The sequence below is a fragment of the Erigeron canadensis genome, chromosome 7, assembly GCF_010389155.1.
Source record: "Erigeron canadensis isolate Cc75 chromosome 7, C_canadensis_v1, whole genome shotgun sequence".
NCBI lineage: Eukaryota > Viridiplantae > Streptophyta > Magnoliopsida > Asterales > Asteraceae > Erigeron > Erigeron canadensis.
Window position 1 is genome coordinate 1,081,128 of NC_057767.1, and position 19,514 is coordinate 1,100,641.

A 19,514-nucleotide genomic window follows, 5' to 3' on the forward strand; every position below is an offset into this window, starting at 1 on the left:
ATGGATTACATATCAGTTTGCAAAAATAAGAGATTGTTGTGGTCTTACATTATATTAAAATTTACTTTAATTTTGTGTTTATTAATATTGCGTGAAGTATAATATGTCTTACATAAAATTAATAATTATAATTACTTATTAATCGACTAATAATTAAATAATAACAGTTATACTTTGGATATATATACTAAATATATATAAATATTTCCATTATCGATAAATATAGATTTATGTATATATGCTTAAGATATAAGTTATAATTGTTAAAAATTATTATTTATACTAATATAACATAAATGAATAACTTTTTTAAACAACCACATATCGTGCGGGTAAAAAACCTAATCATAATATTAGTATAATAAACTAATAAATTGGTTAACATCATAGAGTCCTGCTATTGTCCACTTAAAATGAGTATAAACAATCCTTAAACGATATAAACAATCCTCTAAGGCATTGTATGCATCCATTCTCTTCTTGTAATCCTGATCTTCAATTTTAAACTTCTCAGCTTGAATCATTTTCTCCATCTCTTGCTTCAACAATCTTCCACTGTGATTGGTAACAATAAGTTTTTCAGTCTTACCAGTTGATACCACCTTAGACGTGACTGTGAGGATGCCATTAACATCTATGTCATAGGTATCCTCAACTTCCGCGTCTCCCATGGAGGCAGGTGGAATTCCAGAAATTCTAAACTCTCCTAACAAATAGTTGTCGGTAGATCTAGTCCTCTCCCCTTGATAAACCCTGATATCCATAGAATATTGGTTGTCTGCACCCGTAACAAAATTAGCAGACTTCTTGGTAGGAATAAGAGTGTTTCGTGGAATGATAAATTCCATTATTTCTCCATCAATCTCTGAGCCAAGGGACAAGGGGGTGACCTCCTTTAGGACCAAGTCTTTTAGCATCAATGCAGTCTCACCACATAGCTTTGCAGCCATAACGGCTGCTCCATATGCAACGGCTTCATCAGGATTGATGTTCTTGCATAACTCCTTTTCACCAAAAAATTCCCGCAACATACATTGGATCTTCAGTATTCTTGTAGACCCACCTACAAGAATTACATCATCTACACGTTCTTCACATATACTTGCATCAGCTAAACAAGCCTTCACCTTCTCCATACAATCGACAAAAAAGTTCATATTCAGCTCCTCAAACTTGGCACAACTGATATTCAAGGAAAAATCAATACCCTCGTGCAACATTTCTATTTCAATGGAAGTTTTAGTAGCATACAAAAGAACTTTCTTTGCTTTCTCGCATCGCTCTCTGGTTTCCAGTCATATCCTTTTCCCATTTTTTCCTAAAATCATCAGCACAAAAATTAACCATGCATTTATCGAAATCCTCACCTCCCAAATGAGTGTCGCCAGAAACAGCCTCTGTTAGACAATGTGGGATCAGAAATCAATTCATCACTTCCCTAAGATAAAAGGTCGAGACTAAAAGACCACAGCATCAAGAATCAAGAAACAAGGCCCAAGGTCCATAATTAGAGTCGTTTGGTTTAGACCTAAGTTTCCATATATAGTTTTCAATTCTTGTATAAATATAGATATCATGTAAGTCGATTATCATCAATGAAAAGTAAAACATAAAAGTTCAATTCCATTCGTTGACATGGTATCAGAGCCACGATTAATTCTGGCATCATCATCTACTTTTTAGTTTCACCATACAAATCATCAAAATCATCATTGTCAGTATTAAGCCACCATGGGCGATAAACCCGGCGGCTCTGACTCAGAGATTAGTCTTACAGTTAACTAATCTTTTACAAAACAATTCAAATCATCAACCACAAATTCCAAAACTTTCCGATAATCTTACGATTAATCTGAAGTTAAACAGTCAAAACTATGCTTTGTGGACTCGAATGATTCGAGTCGCCATAGGCGGAAAATCAAAGAATCTTTTAAATCACTTAACAGACGTACCTCCTGAGAAGACAACATCAGAAAAATATGAAGTTTGGGAGCAAGAGGACCTTATTGTGTTCTCTTGGCTCATACAAAATATCAAACCGAACCTTGCCGGAAATCTGACCGAGTTTTCCACCTCCAAGCAACTATGGGATGCCTTGGTCACTACGTATAGTAGTGGTAAAGATAAATTGCAAGCTTTTAACCTCCATGTCAAAGCCAATGAAATCAAACAAACTGATAAATCATTAGAAGACTTTTGGATTTCGCTTCAAGGAGTTTGGGGTGAGATAGATCGTGTAGATCCAAACCCGATGAAGTGTGCCGATGATATCAAAAAGTATGCAGAGATTCGTTCTAAACAGAAACTATTCCAATTTTTAAATGGGTTAGATCGGAAGTTCGAGTCTATTAAAAGAGAGATTCTTCGAACCGATCCCTTACCGGCGGTCGAAGCAGCTTACGCCACCGTTCAAAAAGAAGCCGCTCACCAGAATATTCTGGGAGCAACTCACTCCGCCGGAGAATCGTCCGGTATTGCCACCGGATTAATGGTCAAAGAAGAAAATGGATTCGGGTTCGCCACCAAAAGGTTTAATCGGGTTCATGACAATCAAAAACCCGTGGTTCAGGATGACAAATCGAATCTTACTTGTGATGAATGTGGTATGAAAAGACATACCAAAGAACAGTGTTTCCGATTAGTCGGTTATCCGGCATGGTGGTATGAAAACAATAAAGGCCGTCGATATAACCCATCAGAAAAAGGGAAACCCTCTACCGCTCGAACTAGCCCCACAAAAGAAAGCAGCAGTATTGATGGCCGGAAAAAGGAGAAGGGTTTCGGTGGGGTAGCGGCGACCGAAGTTGAAGATGGGGGAGGTTTTTCGGTGATGAATGGTAAGAAGAGAAAGTGTGTTTTTTGGCCAAAGCAATACCAGACACACACACATATAAGTTCGGTTTCAAGAGTGATAAAACAACAAAAAAAATCTTTTTCCATTACCTATAATAATAATAAGTGTATAGGAAGCCCTAGTGGGTCATGTGTTGGGCTCGGGTATTATGTTGGGCCAGGGAGTATAACTAGGCCAAAGTCATTAGCAAAGGGGATCGTGGCCCGATCTAATCACTCTAAATCGAATGGGTCATGGATTTTCGATTGTGGTGCTACCGATACTATGACTTATGATATATCAGATTTTTCTGCTTTTTCGAAACCTAGGAAAACTCATATTGAAGCTGCTAATAAGGGAAAAATGGATGTTATGAATGGAGGATATGTTATGATTTCTCCAAACATAAATTTAACTAATTGTCTTTATGTTCCATCTTTGTCTCACAAACTTTTGTCCATAAGTCATGTGACAAAGGAACTTAATTGCTCAGTTCTCATGCATCCAACCTTTTGTCTGTTACAGGATATCAGGACGGGACGGATCATTGGGCGTGGTACTGAGAGAGGAGGACTGTATTATGTTGATGAAGTTACTCAAGCTGGCAGTGTCATGCTTGCTCATGGGACTAGTGAAAGAGAAGCATGGTTATGGCATAGAAGATTGGGGCATCCGTCAGTTAGTTATTTACATGTTTTATTTCCGAAACTTTTTCCTTTGAATAAAAAGATTGATTGTGAAACTTGCATTTTAGCAAAAAGTCATAGTCAAACTTATAAACCTCGTAATACTAGAGTTGAATTTCCTTTTTCATTGGTTCATTCAGATGTGTGGGGGCCTGCACCAATTGTTGGAGGTAATAATTTCAAATATTTTGTGATTTTTGTTGATGATTGCACCAGAATGACATGGATTTATTTTTTGAAAAATAAAGATGAAGTTTATGATAGATTCATTGTTTTCTATAACATGGTTCAAACTCAATTTCAAAAATCTATCAAGATAATAAGAACAGATAATGGTGGAGAATATATGAATTCAAAACTGGACCAGTTGTTTCAAACCAAAGGAATAATTCATCAAACTACTTGTCCTCATACCCCCGAACAAAATGGTGTAGCTGAAAGGAAAAATAGGATACTTTTAGAGATGACTAGGGTAATTATTATTGAGTCCTTAGTTCCAAAGAGTTTTTGGCCTGAAGCCTTAGCTACTGCTACCTACTTGACAAACCGCCTTCCTACAAAGATCCTCGATATGAAAACCCCTTTGAAAGTCCTCTCTGAGTTTCATAAGCTTCCATCGGTTCTTACTTTGCACACTAGAGTATTTGGATGTACAGTATTTGTTCATATTCCAAAATCCTTTCGTGATAAACTCGAACCATGTGCTGAAAAATGTGTTTTTGTGGGATATGGGATCACTCAAAAGGGGTATAGGTGTTACAATCCTAAAACTCGTCGTATGTTTACTACGATGAATTGTGATTTTTTGGAAACCAAGTATTACTATTCTCAAGAATTCAGTGGTCAGGGGGAGGAACAAAGTGACACACTGAGTTGGCTTCAATATTCATCAGAAGTTCATATCACTAATCCATCAGAAGTCCAGACTACAGATAAAGATTTACAGTCCTTCTCTCAAAGTGAAAACCCAAGTCCAGACCTGATATCCGAGGTAAGTGTTTCTGAACCAGTTAATGATATGAATGTTCCAGTGAATGACACACTGCAGGAAAATGTTAATCCAGAAGTAACTCTTGAAAGTGCTCCAGAGGTCACTCTTGAAAGTGCTCCAGAAAGATATGTTCTCCCACCAAGATCTACCAGAGGAATTCCTGCAAAGCGATATTCTCCAGAAAAGAGTTCTCGATCTACTAAGTATCCAGTAGACAACATTGCTAATATTACAGAAGGTGTTTTCTCCAAAGAAGCAAAGGCATTTGCAGCGAAATTATATTCAGAAGAGATACCTTCAGGAGTAGAGCGTGCTTTGCAATTAAAAAATTGGAAGGATGCTATGGATAGTGAAATGGAGGCTCTTGTGAAGAATGATACATGGGAGAAGTGTATTCTTCCAATAGGAAAGAATCCGGTAGGGTGCAGGTGTATATATACCATCAAATATAAACCAAATGGAGATATAGAAAAATATAAAGCAAGACTTGTTGCCAAAGGGTACACTCAGACCTATGGCATTGATTATTCAAAAACTTTTTCTCCAGTTGCAAAGCTAGATACAGTAAGGGTTCTTTTCTCAATAGCAGCAAATCAGGGGTGGTCCCTTCATCAGTTCGATGTGAAGAATGCCTTTTTGCATGGAGAACTAAAAGAGGAAGTGTATATGGACCCTCCTCCAGGTTTTTCTCATAATTTTAAAAATGGCGAAGTTTGTAGGTTGAAGAAGTCCTTGTATGGACTTAAACAATCACCTAGAGCGTAGTTTGGAAGATTTACTCTTGCTATGAAGAAATATGGATATCAACAAAGCAATTCTGATCATACATTGTTCCTTCGTCATAGAGGGAATCTAGTAACATGTCTAATAATTTATGTTGATGACATGATTATCACAGGAAATGATGAAAAGGAGATTAATCAACTAAAAACAACTTTGTTTGCAGAATTTGAAATGAAAGATTTGGGACATCTGAAGTATTTTCTTGGAATAAAAGTTTCAAGGTCTAAACGTGGAATTTTTATTTGTCAGAAGAAGTATATCTTGGATCTTTTAGCTGAAACAGGAATGATTGATTGCAAACCAACAGACACACCCATGGTCATCAATCAGAAATTGTTTATAAAGACAGATGCTAAAACCACTGATAAAGATAGATATCAAAGGTTGGTAGGGAAACTTATTTATTTGGCTCATACTCGTCCAGACATAGCATATGCTGTTGGAGTGGTTAGTCAATTTATGCACCAACCTCAGGAAGATCATATGGATGCAGTTTTGCAGATTATCAGATATCTTAAAGGAACTTCAGGTCATGGGGTGTTATTTAAAGCTAGTTGTCATCTCAAGATCCAAATATACACAGATGCAGATTGGGCAGGAGACAAAGGTAATCGGAGGTCAACTTCTGGATATTTTTCAATGGTCGATGGAAATTTGGTTACATGGAAAAGTAAAAAACAAAAAGTCGTCTCTTTGTCGAGTGCTGAAGCTGAGTTTAGAGGTATAGCTAGAGGATTAGCAGAAGCGTTGTGGTTAAGAAAACTTCTGTCTGAAATAGGATTCGCTCCAAAAGAAAGCATTCAAATTATGAGTGATAACGAAGCTGCTATTCAGATCTCAGAGAATCCAGTTCAACATGATAGAACCAAACATGTGGAAATTGATCGTCATTTTATAAAAGAAAAGTTAGAGAGAGGAATTATCAAGCTTCCGTTTGTTAAGTCTGATGAACAGCTCGCTGATATTCTAACCAAAGCAGTGGGAACATCTATGTTTCATAAATGTCTAGGCAAGTTGAATTTCGGTAACCCCGATATTCAACTTGAGGGGGAGTGTTAGACAATGTGGGATCAGAAATCAATTCATCACTTCCCTAAGATAAAAGGTCGAGACTAAAAGACCACAGCATCAAGAATCAAGAAACAAGGCCCAAGGTCCATAATTAGAGTCGTTTGGTTTAGACCTAAGTTTCCATATATAGTTTTCAATTCTTGTATAAATATAGATATCATGTAAGTCGATTATCATCAATGAAAAGTAAAACATAAAAGTTCAATTCCATTCGTTGACAGCCTCAACCTCAAAAGTACCCCCTTCATCAATGGTGAGAAGGGAGACATCAAAAGGGCCACCTCCGAGATCAAATACAAGTACATTTCTCTTCTCAGTAAGACTCGACCAATTGTTTACGCCATAAGGGATTGCCGCTGCTGTTGGCTCACTAATCAAGCGAACAACATTTAGACCAGCGATGGTCGCTGCATCTTTTGTCGCTTGACTCTGACAATCATTGAAGTAAGCTGGGACTGTGATAGCAGCGTTTTTCACAGTGTTGCCAATAAATGCCTCTGCAACTTCTTTCATCTTCATAAGAACCATTGAAGATATTTCTTCAACCTAAAACACTTGCTCTTGACCCTTGTAAGTAACCGCAATTTTTGGAGTGTCATTAGTCCCTTCTATGAACTTAAATGGCCACATCTTCATATCATCCTCCACCATGGCTTCACTAAACCTCCTTCCAATCAACCTTTTCGCATCTAAAAGTCCATAACAAAATCAATTGAATAACAGAACCATCATATTTAATAAAAAGCATAAAGTATTAAACATTGAAATATGTATATAAACTGACCAAATATAGTATTCGCAGGGTTCCTAGCAAATTGATTCATCGCACCATCACCAACAAGACGTTCAGATTCAGTGAAGGCAACACAAGATGGTGTTATTCGGTTGCCTTGGTCATTAGTTATGATCTCTATTCGGTCATGCTTCCATACTGCAACACACGAGTATTTGGTTCCCAAGTCAATGCCGATTGCTGGAGCATCACGACCCCTAAACGCCATAAGTCCCTAATTAAGTTGAAACAGAGAATATGCTAAAACACAATGAGTTAATTATTACAGTAATAAGTTATGATCGATGAACCTTCACAGTATGCTTGAAGTTATATATATATATATAGCATGAATATGAAAGGAATTCGAAGGAAAATAAGAAAGCTGGTCAAGATATTAATGACTTGTATTTTTCCCATATACTCGATTCTAACGAATATGTTCATAGCTGGTCAGACTTTCATCTGGCTATCCGTTGATAACTTAATACTCTGTTTCACATTTACTCATTTGTATGTTTATTTTTTATTTTTCTTTTGAAGGGCAACTAATTAAATAACTACAATTAAGTCTAAACGCATATTTGTTTTCAGCATAACACTGTTGTTGATTTTACCATAACTCAATCTACGTCTAAAATGCATATTTCTTTCTTACTTACTTGTATTGCACTTCATCCTTTTCTTTATGAAACTAAAAGGCAACAAAAGCAAACAATTCAATACTTATTATAAGAGAAAAGAACATACACTCAATCTTTATAGATTCATACTCTAATTAAGACTGTCACAAATTCATAATAAGTAACAAACAAAGAGAGCCAACCAAAGATCTTAAACAAATCAAACAGAAATAATCAAATATATCTGACAATGGAGGTGCGGGTGCCTCAACATGAGCATCCACTTCGTCTCAGAGATTTGCTACTAGAATATGAAGAATATGAAGATGAACACGAGGCCGAGGAAGAAGGTGAAGATATTATCATACCTCAAGACTTCCATTCTACATGTAAGGAATGTGGAAAGGAAATCAATTGGCTCCATAGGTATATTTATGAGTGTGTTGATCATTCATGTGACTCCGCACTTCACAAGTTTTGTGTCGAGCTTCCCCCAAAAATAAATCATAAACTTCATACTGCTCATACTCTAACTCTATTTCAAACCGATTATCCGCCACCAGAAAATTCCAAATATAGATGTTTGAAATGCAACTTTTCTATAAGTGTTTGTGACGCTATGGCGACACCAGAATATCAAATCATCCATCACCCGAGCCATCCACACCCATTAGTACCTCTTTCAGAACCAATTTTGCGAAAGTGCGATGCTTGTGGGGAGAAACATGAAGGGATATTTTATCTCTGTACAACGTGTTTCGGTCTCTACATTCATAGAAGTTGTGCTTTCCTACCAAAAAAGTTGCTTATTCAAGAGGTTACAAATAATAATTTCTCTCATCGTCATCCACTCACTATTTCTTACTCTTTTCCATGGGCAGAACAAAAAGATAACCTTAGGCCCAGGTGTAGGGTATGTGATAGATTTCATTACGATGAGAACAGTTGGATTTTAAAATGTGAAAAATGTCGATACTTTGCCCATCTAAGTTGTGCAACATCAGGACGTGATTCTCTTGGTTAGAATTTTCCCTTTTATTTTATAATCGATTCGTTAATAGTTTAAAGTGATTTGCATAATTTTCACCATTTTTGATGATTGGAGCATAATAAATTATAATGTTGTGAATATATATAATTACTTACTTTTTGTTTAATTAACTGCAGGTAATAAAAGAATCATACCGAATTTTAAAGATTCTGATTATCCTGATCTCGTCCGTCTCCCATTCCCTACCGCAAGTGATAGCATCCTAAAGCACCTCTTTTCAAACCAAGTTATTGGATGTGAAAATTTTAAAATGGAAGATGCTGGAAACCCGAAACCTTATAACTGCCATCCACACCCATTGATTCTTGTTCGTACAGAGTCGGGCGCAATGCCATCCTCCTCCTCAACAACTATTCTTTTATCATGTCTTCATGACCCAATGAAGAAGATCGAGTTGTTATGCAATGGTTGCTTGAGACCAATCACCAATATGCCATTTTACAAATGTGCCGACAAATGCGACAACTTTGTTCTCCATGAGTGGTGCACCCGACTTCCTGATAAACTCGAGAATCAATGGGATCACCCTGCACCACATACACTCTTTCTCCAACCAAGTGCCTCTAATAAGTTTTTCTCTGTCTTTGTTTGTGCCATTTGCCAGCTTCCGTGTAATGGATTTGTCTACACTTGTGTGCAATGTGATTATCATATTGATGTTAAATGTGCATTCTTATCCGAAAAAATAACACACGACGCTCATCCGGGTCACCTCATGTCAAGGGTTAAGAGAGTATATGACAATGCGGTTTGTCATGTATGTCGAATTACTTATAATTATGATCAATCTGAATTCCATTGTGACACTTGTAGTGACGTATGGGTACATACGAGTTGTGCTATGTTATTGCCTGGAGAAATCAGGCACAAGTATGACAAGCACCCAATGAGGATATGTTACACCCCAGTTGAAAATCATAAAAGCCAATATTTTTGTGAAATTTGTGAAGAGGAATTTGATCCAGAGGTTTCTTTCTACCACTGTTATCAGTGTGCCCAATCCATCCATACTCATTGTGCGCCGCTAATACTTCAATCTGAAAGAGCTCAGTGCTTGTATGGATGGTCGGGAGTTTATGAGATTACACATAACGAGTTCTATACAAGGCCAAATCTTGGAGTTTTTCTATTTGTGAATATAAAGTTTGGGGGAATATTGCAAACCAAGATGGTCTTCAAGGATCACCCGCACCACCCTCTCATTTTTGATCAAGGGATTCATAGTGATGGTACCTGCAACAAGTGTGGTGAAATATTGCAAAACAAGATGATCTTCAAGTGTCAACAATGCACATATGCAATTGATTTGGATTGCTGTGAGAATTTAACTAAGCATCGATCAGCTAATTAATTAAAAGAGTTGTTTTTTAACCACTGGAACCGAGGCGGCCGGGCTGATGTCATTCTCTCTTCAATGGAGAATGAATCAACTTAAATTAGTTGAATGCTGTTTATATACTATATATATACAGTAATACTTTGTTTACTAATTAGTTTGATAGTTGCAGTGTTTCATGAAAGTAAAATTGTTTTCCGTGTCATTTTCTTTTATTTTCCTTTTAATGTTATGGTTATTATAATTACAAAGCGTTAAATTATCCATATATATTTATGAACAAGTTTTTTTTTTTAAAAAATTTACTTATTTTTATTGTTGAAAGCCATTATGTTCATTAATTACCTTTATATTATCGCTTAACATAATTATTTATATTAATCAACTATTTACTATGTTCCTTAAATTAATACTTACACAGCTCATTTAACATTAACTACTTTTATACGGCTCCTTTAGCTGCCACCACCATTAGTCGTAGTAACCACCACCACATTGTCGCCTCCACCACTACCGCCATACCCAATAATATGAATCAAGTGAGCGTGTGTTTTTATTAAATTGCTTTCGGTTGACTCGGCAAACGAAAACCACATTCGGGTGATCTAAACAATTAGCGTCAAGTGAATTTAACAAGAATCTTGGCTTACATAAAAGATTTTAGTCATTAGTTAAAAAACTCGGGTCTTTTTAATGATGGGGGAGTGATCTTAGCAGGAATCTCTCACTGAAGGGTATTACCAATCGAAAGACGGTCAAGCTAATTAATTTAGAGAATCTAACGAAAACCTAAATGTAAAAAGAGTTGTACAATAACCCTTTCTGCATGTGAACTGAACTTAAACAGATGTTAGTTTTAATATTATTGTCTTTGTTTTAGTAGCAATCATCACATGTTGTTCACTAGTTTTATAAAGATAGGAAACTTCTTGAATTTCAAAATCCACATTCAAAACTTCATTCCAACATTTTTCTTTAGAAATAGATACCACGAAATATCCCAACTATGATCAAATGAATATAATAAAAATAATAAAAATAAACTAAATTTTTGTACATTATAGGTTGACAACTTAATAAATTATCTAAAGGGGCTTCCTATTGGCACCTTTTTTCTGCTATTGACACCTCTCAGATGGGGTGAAAATTCGCTTTCGCCCCATCTGGCCTAACAATTTAAATCAATTCCTTTTCAGCTTTAAGTCACCTCAAGCTGACACGTCAGAGCAGAAGGGGCGAAATTGGATATCAGAAGGGGCGAAAAAACTTATACCCACACCCCATCACCTTTATGTCACTTTTACCATACCATTTTTTACCCATACCGTTTTTTACCCATACCGTTTTTACCCATACCGTAAATCACCTTTATGTCACTTTTATCTGAAAATGTCGGGGGCAAAAGGGGCGAATTTCGCCCCATCTGCCATTCGCCCCTTCTGCTCTTGCTAACCTCCTACCTATATATGCATGTACGAATGATTCCATTTATAGTAAACTTCAAAACGGTATCCAAATATAAGGTACGTATGTAATGTTCTATATTTTATAGCTAAATTAGCCATTGCTATTTTGTTGATTTATATATATAGGTATATAATGTTGTATATTTTAGATGGATAATTCTGACGATAACAACTCAGATGAGGGCAGTAACTTTGATTACGACGCTACTCCCTTTTATACTAATGAGGTATAATTCAACATATCTTTTCTTTAAGTATTTAGCTATTTAATAAAATTATGAGATTTATGTTTTCTATTATAATAATCGTTCAACTCAGTCGAAGAACTGACGGAATGGGCGCAAGCAACAGCAATGTTGCTAGGTTATGTCCTAGTAAAGGGTAGATCAAACACAAATGCATCGGATGACGTTTCTAGAGTATTACTCATTTGATCGTGGTGGTACATACCGTAAGAGGAGTCAGGGCATCAGAAAGAGTTTTTCAAAAAAATGTAATTGTCCATTCAAGTTGCAAGGTTATTATTCGGAATATGGTTGGAGGGTAAATGTGATAGATCATACACATAATCATGACATAGATGATGTGTATGGTCATGCGTTTGCCAGACGTTTTTCTCCAGCCGAAGAAGAATGGGTACGGAGGCAGTATTACTTAAAACTGAATGCGCAAGGTATTTTTGATGGATTGAGAAAGGAATTTCCAAACAACCTGTCTCTCATCAAAGGTGTACACAACTTACAGAAAAAAATAAGAAACGAAGAGGCCCAGAAGATTGGAAATACTCCAATGCAGGTTAGCTTTTCACTTTTACATATCCTTTGAGTTGAGCATGTAGACATTAGGATTTTTGAAAAAAAAAAAAATTTTTTAAATGTAGGTGCTTTTGTCAGTGCTACAACAATTCCATTACACTTACGAGTATACAATGAACGTATATTCAAACCGGATGGAAAATCTGTTTTTTATGTACCCAAAATCATTTGAGATTTGGCGTGCATTCCATAACGTGTTGTTCATAGACTCCACCTACAAAACTAGCAAATATGGAATGCCATTTGTTGAGATTGTAGGCGTCACTTCAACGGGCAAGACATTTCTTATAGCTTGTGAGTTTATAGTAAACGAACAGGAGGCCAACTATGTTTGGGTGTTACAGACTTTAAAACGGACACTTGGTGAAGGTTGGCCCGTGAGTCTTATAATTACTGATAGGGAGCTAGCACTGATGAATGCATGTCGGAATGTGGTGTCGAATGCTGCGCGACAACTCTGTAGAGTTCACATAAGGAGGAATATAATAAAACATTGTGAGCCGGTATTTAAGAATAAGGGGACTCTTTATTCTTTTCTTCATCGGTGGAAAGTACTTATTGAATCTTACACGATTGAGGATTACATCACTAGAGACGAAGCACTTCAAGAGTATTTGAAAAGTTATCCAGGTATATTTTTTGGTGTAATCATCAATTTTAAGTTTGGAAAAAGCTTATATGTTATTTGTTTCATCATTACCATATTATTTTAATTTTCAGGTGTTTATCGTTATGTAAGCTTAAGTTGGTTGTCGCAATATAAGGAATTTTTTGTGTCTTGTTGGGTGGATCTACACCTCAACTTTGGCCAATACAATACGAATAGAGTCAAGTCGGAGCATGCGCTGTTAAAGAGTCACTTGGATGGCAAAATAGCGCGCCCACATAGGCTTGTTGAGTGCATTACTCGTATCGTAGATAGTCAACATATAGCAATCAGAGAAACCTTTTCAAAAAGCAAGATTAAACACAACACAGATTACGATTTACCATGTTTCAAGAGACTACATGGGTTCGTTTCCCATAATGCTTTGGAAATCATGCTACAAGAGATTAAACGTATCAAAGACGATGATATAGCGGGGGACTCATCTCATTGTGGTTGTAAGTTATTTACCAGTTGTGGGCTACCATGTGCTTGCGGACTTGTATTCTATGTCCACCATGGTTAGTATATCCGATTAAAATAAACTCATTTGTATAATAATGCAAAGTTAAACATACTCATAATAAAATTTACACGGAATAAAACTATGTAAATTTAATCTATAAGGTTAAGCAACAATAATACTAACATGCTGCTTAGCCCTGAGCTCACTTGTCCGAGACCTATCCTCATGTTGATGTGACTCAGCCCAAGTAGCGAATAAGCTTGGGTATGTAGTAATTGGCCCAGACTATAAACACATGAAATTATTTTAGTATATATATGTATACAATAAATGAATTAATTACATAACAATGTACTTACAATCTCACGTTGCCTCTGAGCAAATGATGTACGACCCTGCGTCGGAATATCCGATTGGAGAGCCCTGTTCGCCTTATTTACTTGGGACCTACGCACAGAGCCCTCACTCACGAAGAAGTCTACATGCTTGTTCCAATCTTGGGGATCTATACCAGCCGGAGGGTTTGCCCGAATATTGCCTACACTTTTTGCACCTCCTTTTTTAACGAAATGATCGTTCTTGAATCGGGACTTTCTATTTCTGTAATATTTCTTCAATGATGCAGTCACCCAGTATTTTACTCCCTTTCTGATTGGATTATCTGGATGAAGGTCTTGGATGTACGACCTCAAGTTAAAAAATACTGCAAATGATAATAAATATTTTAGTATTATATCATTAATTTTAAATAACAAATTTGTATTTAGTAGACGAACCCAACCTCTAGACACGTCCAAACATGTTCCTTAGCCTCCTCAGGGAATTACTCCCATGAATCATAGTAAAATGGCACCGACCTCGCCAAAGTTCCCAGCAACGGTGCAAAATACTTAGCATTCGGTCCAACCGGATTATACGTTTTGGTTCGGATATCAAACTCGATGTCTAGCGGTGCCCCGTTGTCATTTCTTAGCTTTTCTAACTCTAAATTCTTGGCATACGAACACAACTTCTTACCTACAAAGGTGCGTTAAAATTAGTAAAAAGTATACTAACAACTTATAAAATACAACACAATACCACATATTAATAGAAACTTTCTTACCACTCGCAAGACATCCTGATTCTGGCTTCTAATATGGAGCCGACGGATCACCAGCACCATCTCCACCATGTCCTCTAGCAACACGTGTCATACTAACAAGTACTACATAAATATTTTACATGAAAAATATCATTCGAACCAAACAATTATCATACAACATGTCATAATCTAATGCTAACAAATCTATTACTACATAAACTTTATTTTACTAATAATATTACATCTATACATTCAATCAAACTCTATATATTCCTTTTACCAATGATATATTAACAACAAATACTCACATAATACTAATAATAATAGATGATGAAAACAACATGATAATAAAAAAAAAAAATATCAAATTAATTTATTATTACTCTATAAAAACAAATAATAATAATAATAATAATAATAGTAACAAAAATAAATAAATAAAAAACAAAAATTAAAAGATGGTGAACGGACCTGGAAGGCAATGGTGGTGGTCGGACGGTGGTGATGGTCGGACGATGGTGGTGGTCTGGCGGTGGTGGTCGGATCCGACAGTGGTGCTCCAACCTAATTTATTGAGGGTAGTATCAAATCAAAACAAACAACATTTAAATTTATATATATATATATATGTGTGTGTGTGTGTGTAAGATATACAGATATAATTATTAATATGATATATATTTATATAATACTTGACATTTATTAAAGAAGAAAAAGATGGTATGGAAGAAAAAGATGGAGATGTGAGGAGGCAGATTGTGGAGTGGAAATGGGGTGGAAGAAAAAAGGGGTATAAGGAGGAAAAGTGAAGTGAATGTCTGCCATTTTGGTGGTTACAGGGAATTAATTACACTGACAGAAGGGGCGAATTGCTTTGGTCAGATGGGGCGAATTTCGCCCCTTTTGGGGTCGGGTGTCAATAGCCAAAAAACCTGGTGTCAATAGTATGCCCCTTATCCAAATCATGGAACATAAATACATGGCAACTCATATGAGTCAGTTTGTACAAGTTTTTAATTGATCGGTTATATGATTTAAATATTTTTATCATGTTGTTTATATACAATGTCCAAAACCTTAATTAATTTTTATTATATACATTTGATATATTGTGTGTTTATTATCATGCCCTTGTTCTGTCTCTCACCCCTTCATCCATCGAAAAAGATCCACAATTAAAATTTCTACCGAAGTACCAAAACTGCCTTCCCTCATCTTTTAAGCACAATAGGCCAACTCGGCCCAATCTCTCCAATCCAGCCTCTATTAATTAACTTCAAACCCATCACATGTTCCCCATCTCACATTCTAACTAGCCCAAATAAAGATCCCTACTAATGTTTTTCTTTCCTTTTTTCTTTTTTTTTCCTCCTAGGCTAGCAATGATAAGAAAACGCTAGATTACACACAAACAAATTATACCGGTAGATACTCAACCAGTCTCGATCGAAAAACACAAACTTCTTATTCACATCCATAATTACATAAATAGCTGCACGACATTTTTAATTGTACGTACGTATTGCTTGATTATTTAACAAGAAGCCATCAATAAATGAATAACAAAGTTTTTCATCCTACATTGTATAATCCACAATTACACGAGGCTTCATTCACTAAATCATGGCTGAATTTTATGGATTATGCATCCAAAAATCCGAAACTGACTGAATGTTTTCTCGACCCCCCAACTTTCGAAACCTAAGGAGTAAGTGTGCCACCATGCCCGAAACAAAGCCTAAGGCTGCACTCGAGCCAACTAGAGATACTGCGGTGCAAATGAGCACAACAAATGACTCCTCCTTGGACTTCATGTCCCTAGCACACATGGCTAACTCAATACCAGCAAACAATAACAACACGCCTAGAACCCCAACAGGAAACGCGGTCAAAATCTTCACGATAGAGCTGCCTAATAGCAATCCTAATACCATTTTAGCCGCGCCAAGTAAGGCTACACAACCACCACTTCGCCCTCCAAACTTGTATTGACCCGCTAACCCACCAGCCCCGTGACAACAGGGCATTGCACCGAACCAACATCCAACTATGTTCATCACCCCAACCGTCATGGAAACTGATGTTGCCGTGACGGTTTTTAGGGGGAAAAGATCGGTTGATAATTTGCATACCGCGATTACAGAGTTAAGAATCGACAAGGGTAATTGTGGTATTGTGCCCTTCACAAACCCCTTTTTCCAAGCATTTTTGGAAATTTTTATAACTTGTATTGAAGATGGCCCAATTTTAAACCCTTTGATCACTTTAGGCTCTCTAACTATAGCCAAAATTATTCCCAACAAAAAAACAATAAATGCTGAAGGTAAAGCTTCAACAAGTTTTCTCCAATATGCCTCTTTAATATCTTTATTTTCAATTTCATCTTGATTATCATTAATTTCGGCGTCTTTATCTTTATCTTCATATTTATTACCTGCACCATTTACAATGATAATAAAACAAACACAAACAATTGCCAGGACCAACCCATCGAGTCCTAGCCAACGTCGATTCCCTTTGGATTTCGACTCTGAAAAATCTTGTTCTTTTCTTATATACTTAACCGCGGTCATGGCAAACGATAAACCTTGTGCTAGTTGAATTCCTCTAACAATTGGTAAAGGAATGACCCGATAAGCTAGCCGCATAAGCCCAGTCACACCGAGTATAAATAAAATCACACCAGTACATATACCCGCTGCCATAGCCTCGGGAATACCAAAATCGGGATCAGATATAGCGACCGCGGCAATAGACTTCATGGGTTGGACAGGCATTGGGACACCATATATTGCACCTGTTACAATGTTGTAAATTCCTGTGAAAATCAATGTAGTACCTAAATTAAGGTCTCTAGCGAGCGTTAGCGCTAGGACGATAGGGATATACGTCCCTAAGTCGCCCATTGCGCCGTTAAGCTCGCCCCATTTAGACCGGAAAATCAAGTTGGTTTTTAGTTTTTGGGCTAATGAGGTTTTTTGTGATGGTGTTTGGGGGTTATTGGACTCCATGGGGTTCATCTTGCAAATGTGGTCTACATTTATAGTTTTATGAAATGAATTTTATGTTATATATATAGAGAAAAGTTTGGAATATGTCTTTAGAAAGAATGGCGTAAAGAAAAATGAATAAAGAGGCAGAGCATATAATGTGATGTCAGGCATCTTTTTAGTTATATACTGTAAGTCAACTTCTGCACTATTTTTTTTTTCTCGTTTCTGTTCATGACATATATTTAATGGTTTACAAAATTTTAGTTTCCTTCTTGAAATGACAATTACTATTTTTTTTTTTTTTTTAATAGCAAACTCGATCCCAAAATTCTCAATACGATGCTTAAACAAATCATTAGCGGACTTAAACAAATGAACATGAGATTATTGTATCTTATTCATACCATTCAAAAGTGAAGGTCCATTCAGACCAAGATAATTGGTTGTCTTGAGATTAATAAGATCGAACTATCGCCTAGTGGGTAAAACCTAGATGTGTCACCAACTAGTTGGGTTGGATATGTGGACTTTGACTCGCAAATGCAATTGATGTTGATGATAATGATAATGTTTTCATTTATAATGTATTATAAAATAAAAACTAATATCTTCTCTTTTCAACTCTCTATCTTTAAAATACTCAAAATATCCTTAATTTTCAACATATTCCTAACTCGCTCACTAAATCTAACCAATATATCCCTAAATTATTTATCAAAACTATCTATCTCCTTTATTCATTAATTTAAATATTTTCACCTAATATCTCTATAATACTCTTAATAAGATTATATCTCTTAACCATAAAATAACTACTTTATTATTTACATCAATTACTTTTATAGATTAACAACCACATCGTTACCATCATCGCCACCATCATCACAAGTTGCCGCTACCGTCGCTGCATTGTACGGGTACCCATTTCTTTTATATTATTGGTTGGCTTTGTTGATTACAACTTTCCTTCTACTTTTTTTTCTTATAAAAGATAGTTACCCCTTTTCCTTGTAGAAGCAATTGTAATTAGGGGTGTTCATCGGTTCGGTTTCGGTTATTTGGTCTATTCGGTTCGGGTTTTTCGGTTTTTTTATTTTTGTTTTTCAAAACCAAAACCGAACCAAAACCTAATTCAAAATGAAAAAACCAAACCAAAAACCAAATTAGAATTTGGTTCGGTTTCTGTTTAAAACCGAAAAAACCAAATATGAAAAACACAAATTCACAATTTTTGTTTGTCTAGGTTGTGTTTCAACCAAAATAATTTCAATTTTCACCGAAATAGTAAATTTAGACTTCAAGTACAATATGAATAAATAAGTAACATAACTGAAACAACTAAACTCTTATTTGTTATTCTTATTAAAAATTTTTTATCAAGTCTTACATTGTTTGTCAATTGAATTATTCTAATTTCAGAAGAAATCAATATAATAAATAAATAGAAAACAAAAGTAAAAAATACATTAATAACTATCCATACAAAAAATTATATATGTATTAAATATTTTTGATAATACATAAAAGGAATATAAGTTATTCGGTTTTTTCGGTTTAACCAAATTCATTATCATAAACCCATAACCAAACCAAAAACCAAATATATAATTCGGTTTCGGCTACAAACCAAACCCAAAACTTAATTCAAAAACGGTTTGGTTTTTTTCAGTTTTTTAAACTGTTCAGTTTACGGTTTAACCGGTTAAAGACCAAACACGAACATCCCTAATTATAATTTCTTTGTCATTTTGCATTTTAGCAATTGTAGTTTGTTATTCAAGAGAATTAAACGGCATTTAATGTGGAGTATAAGTATGTATAAAGTATATCTTTTGTTAACTTTCAAAAGAAAAAATATATATATATCTTTTGCTTGGTCATTTTCGTTTTATATACTT

The 19,514-nt window shown here is 35.7% G+C and overlaps 3 protein-coding genes and 1 pseudogene across 3 annotated transcripts; 2 read left to right on the plus strand and 2 right to left on the minus strand.

The window, feature by feature from the left end:
- Positions 1-327: 327 nt before the first annotated feature.
- Positions 328-7,365, minus strand: LOC122607644 (annotated as a pseudogene).
- A 1,007-nt stretch (positions 7,366-8,372) lies between these two features.
- On the plus strand, positions 8,373-10,414 carry LOC122608589. Its single transcript, XM_043781685.1, has 2 exons — positions 8,373-8,778; positions 8,927-10,414. Exons 1-2 carry the CDS (start codon positions 8,379-8,381, stop codon positions 10,159-10,161), a joined length of 1,635 nt encoding a protein of 544 aa, XP_043637620.1. The 5' UTR covers positions 8,373-8,378; the 3' UTR covers positions 10,162-10,414.
- Positions 10,415-12,017: 1,603 nt separating this feature from the next.
- LOC122607096 (protein FAR1-RELATED SEQUENCE 5-like) lies at positions 12,018-13,599 on the plus strand. Its single transcript, XM_043780015.1, has 3 exons — positions 12,018-12,407; positions 12,493-13,057; positions 13,148-13,599. The coding sequence occupies exons 1-3, from the start codon at positions 12,018-12,020 to the stop codon at positions 13,597-13,599; spliced, it is 1,407 nt and encodes a 468-aa protein (XP_043635950.1).
- A 2,505-nt stretch (positions 13,600-16,104) lies between these two features.
- Positions 16,105-17,648, minus strand: LOC122608552 (molybdate transporter 1). The gene has a single exon (XM_043781651.1). The coding sequence runs from the start codon at positions 17,641-17,643 to the stop codon at positions 16,258-16,260; it is 1,386 nt and encodes a 461-aa protein (XP_043637586.1). The 5' UTR covers positions 17,644-17,648; the 3' UTR covers positions 16,105-16,257.
- Between the last annotated feature and the right edge of the window lie 1,866 nt (positions 17,649-19,514).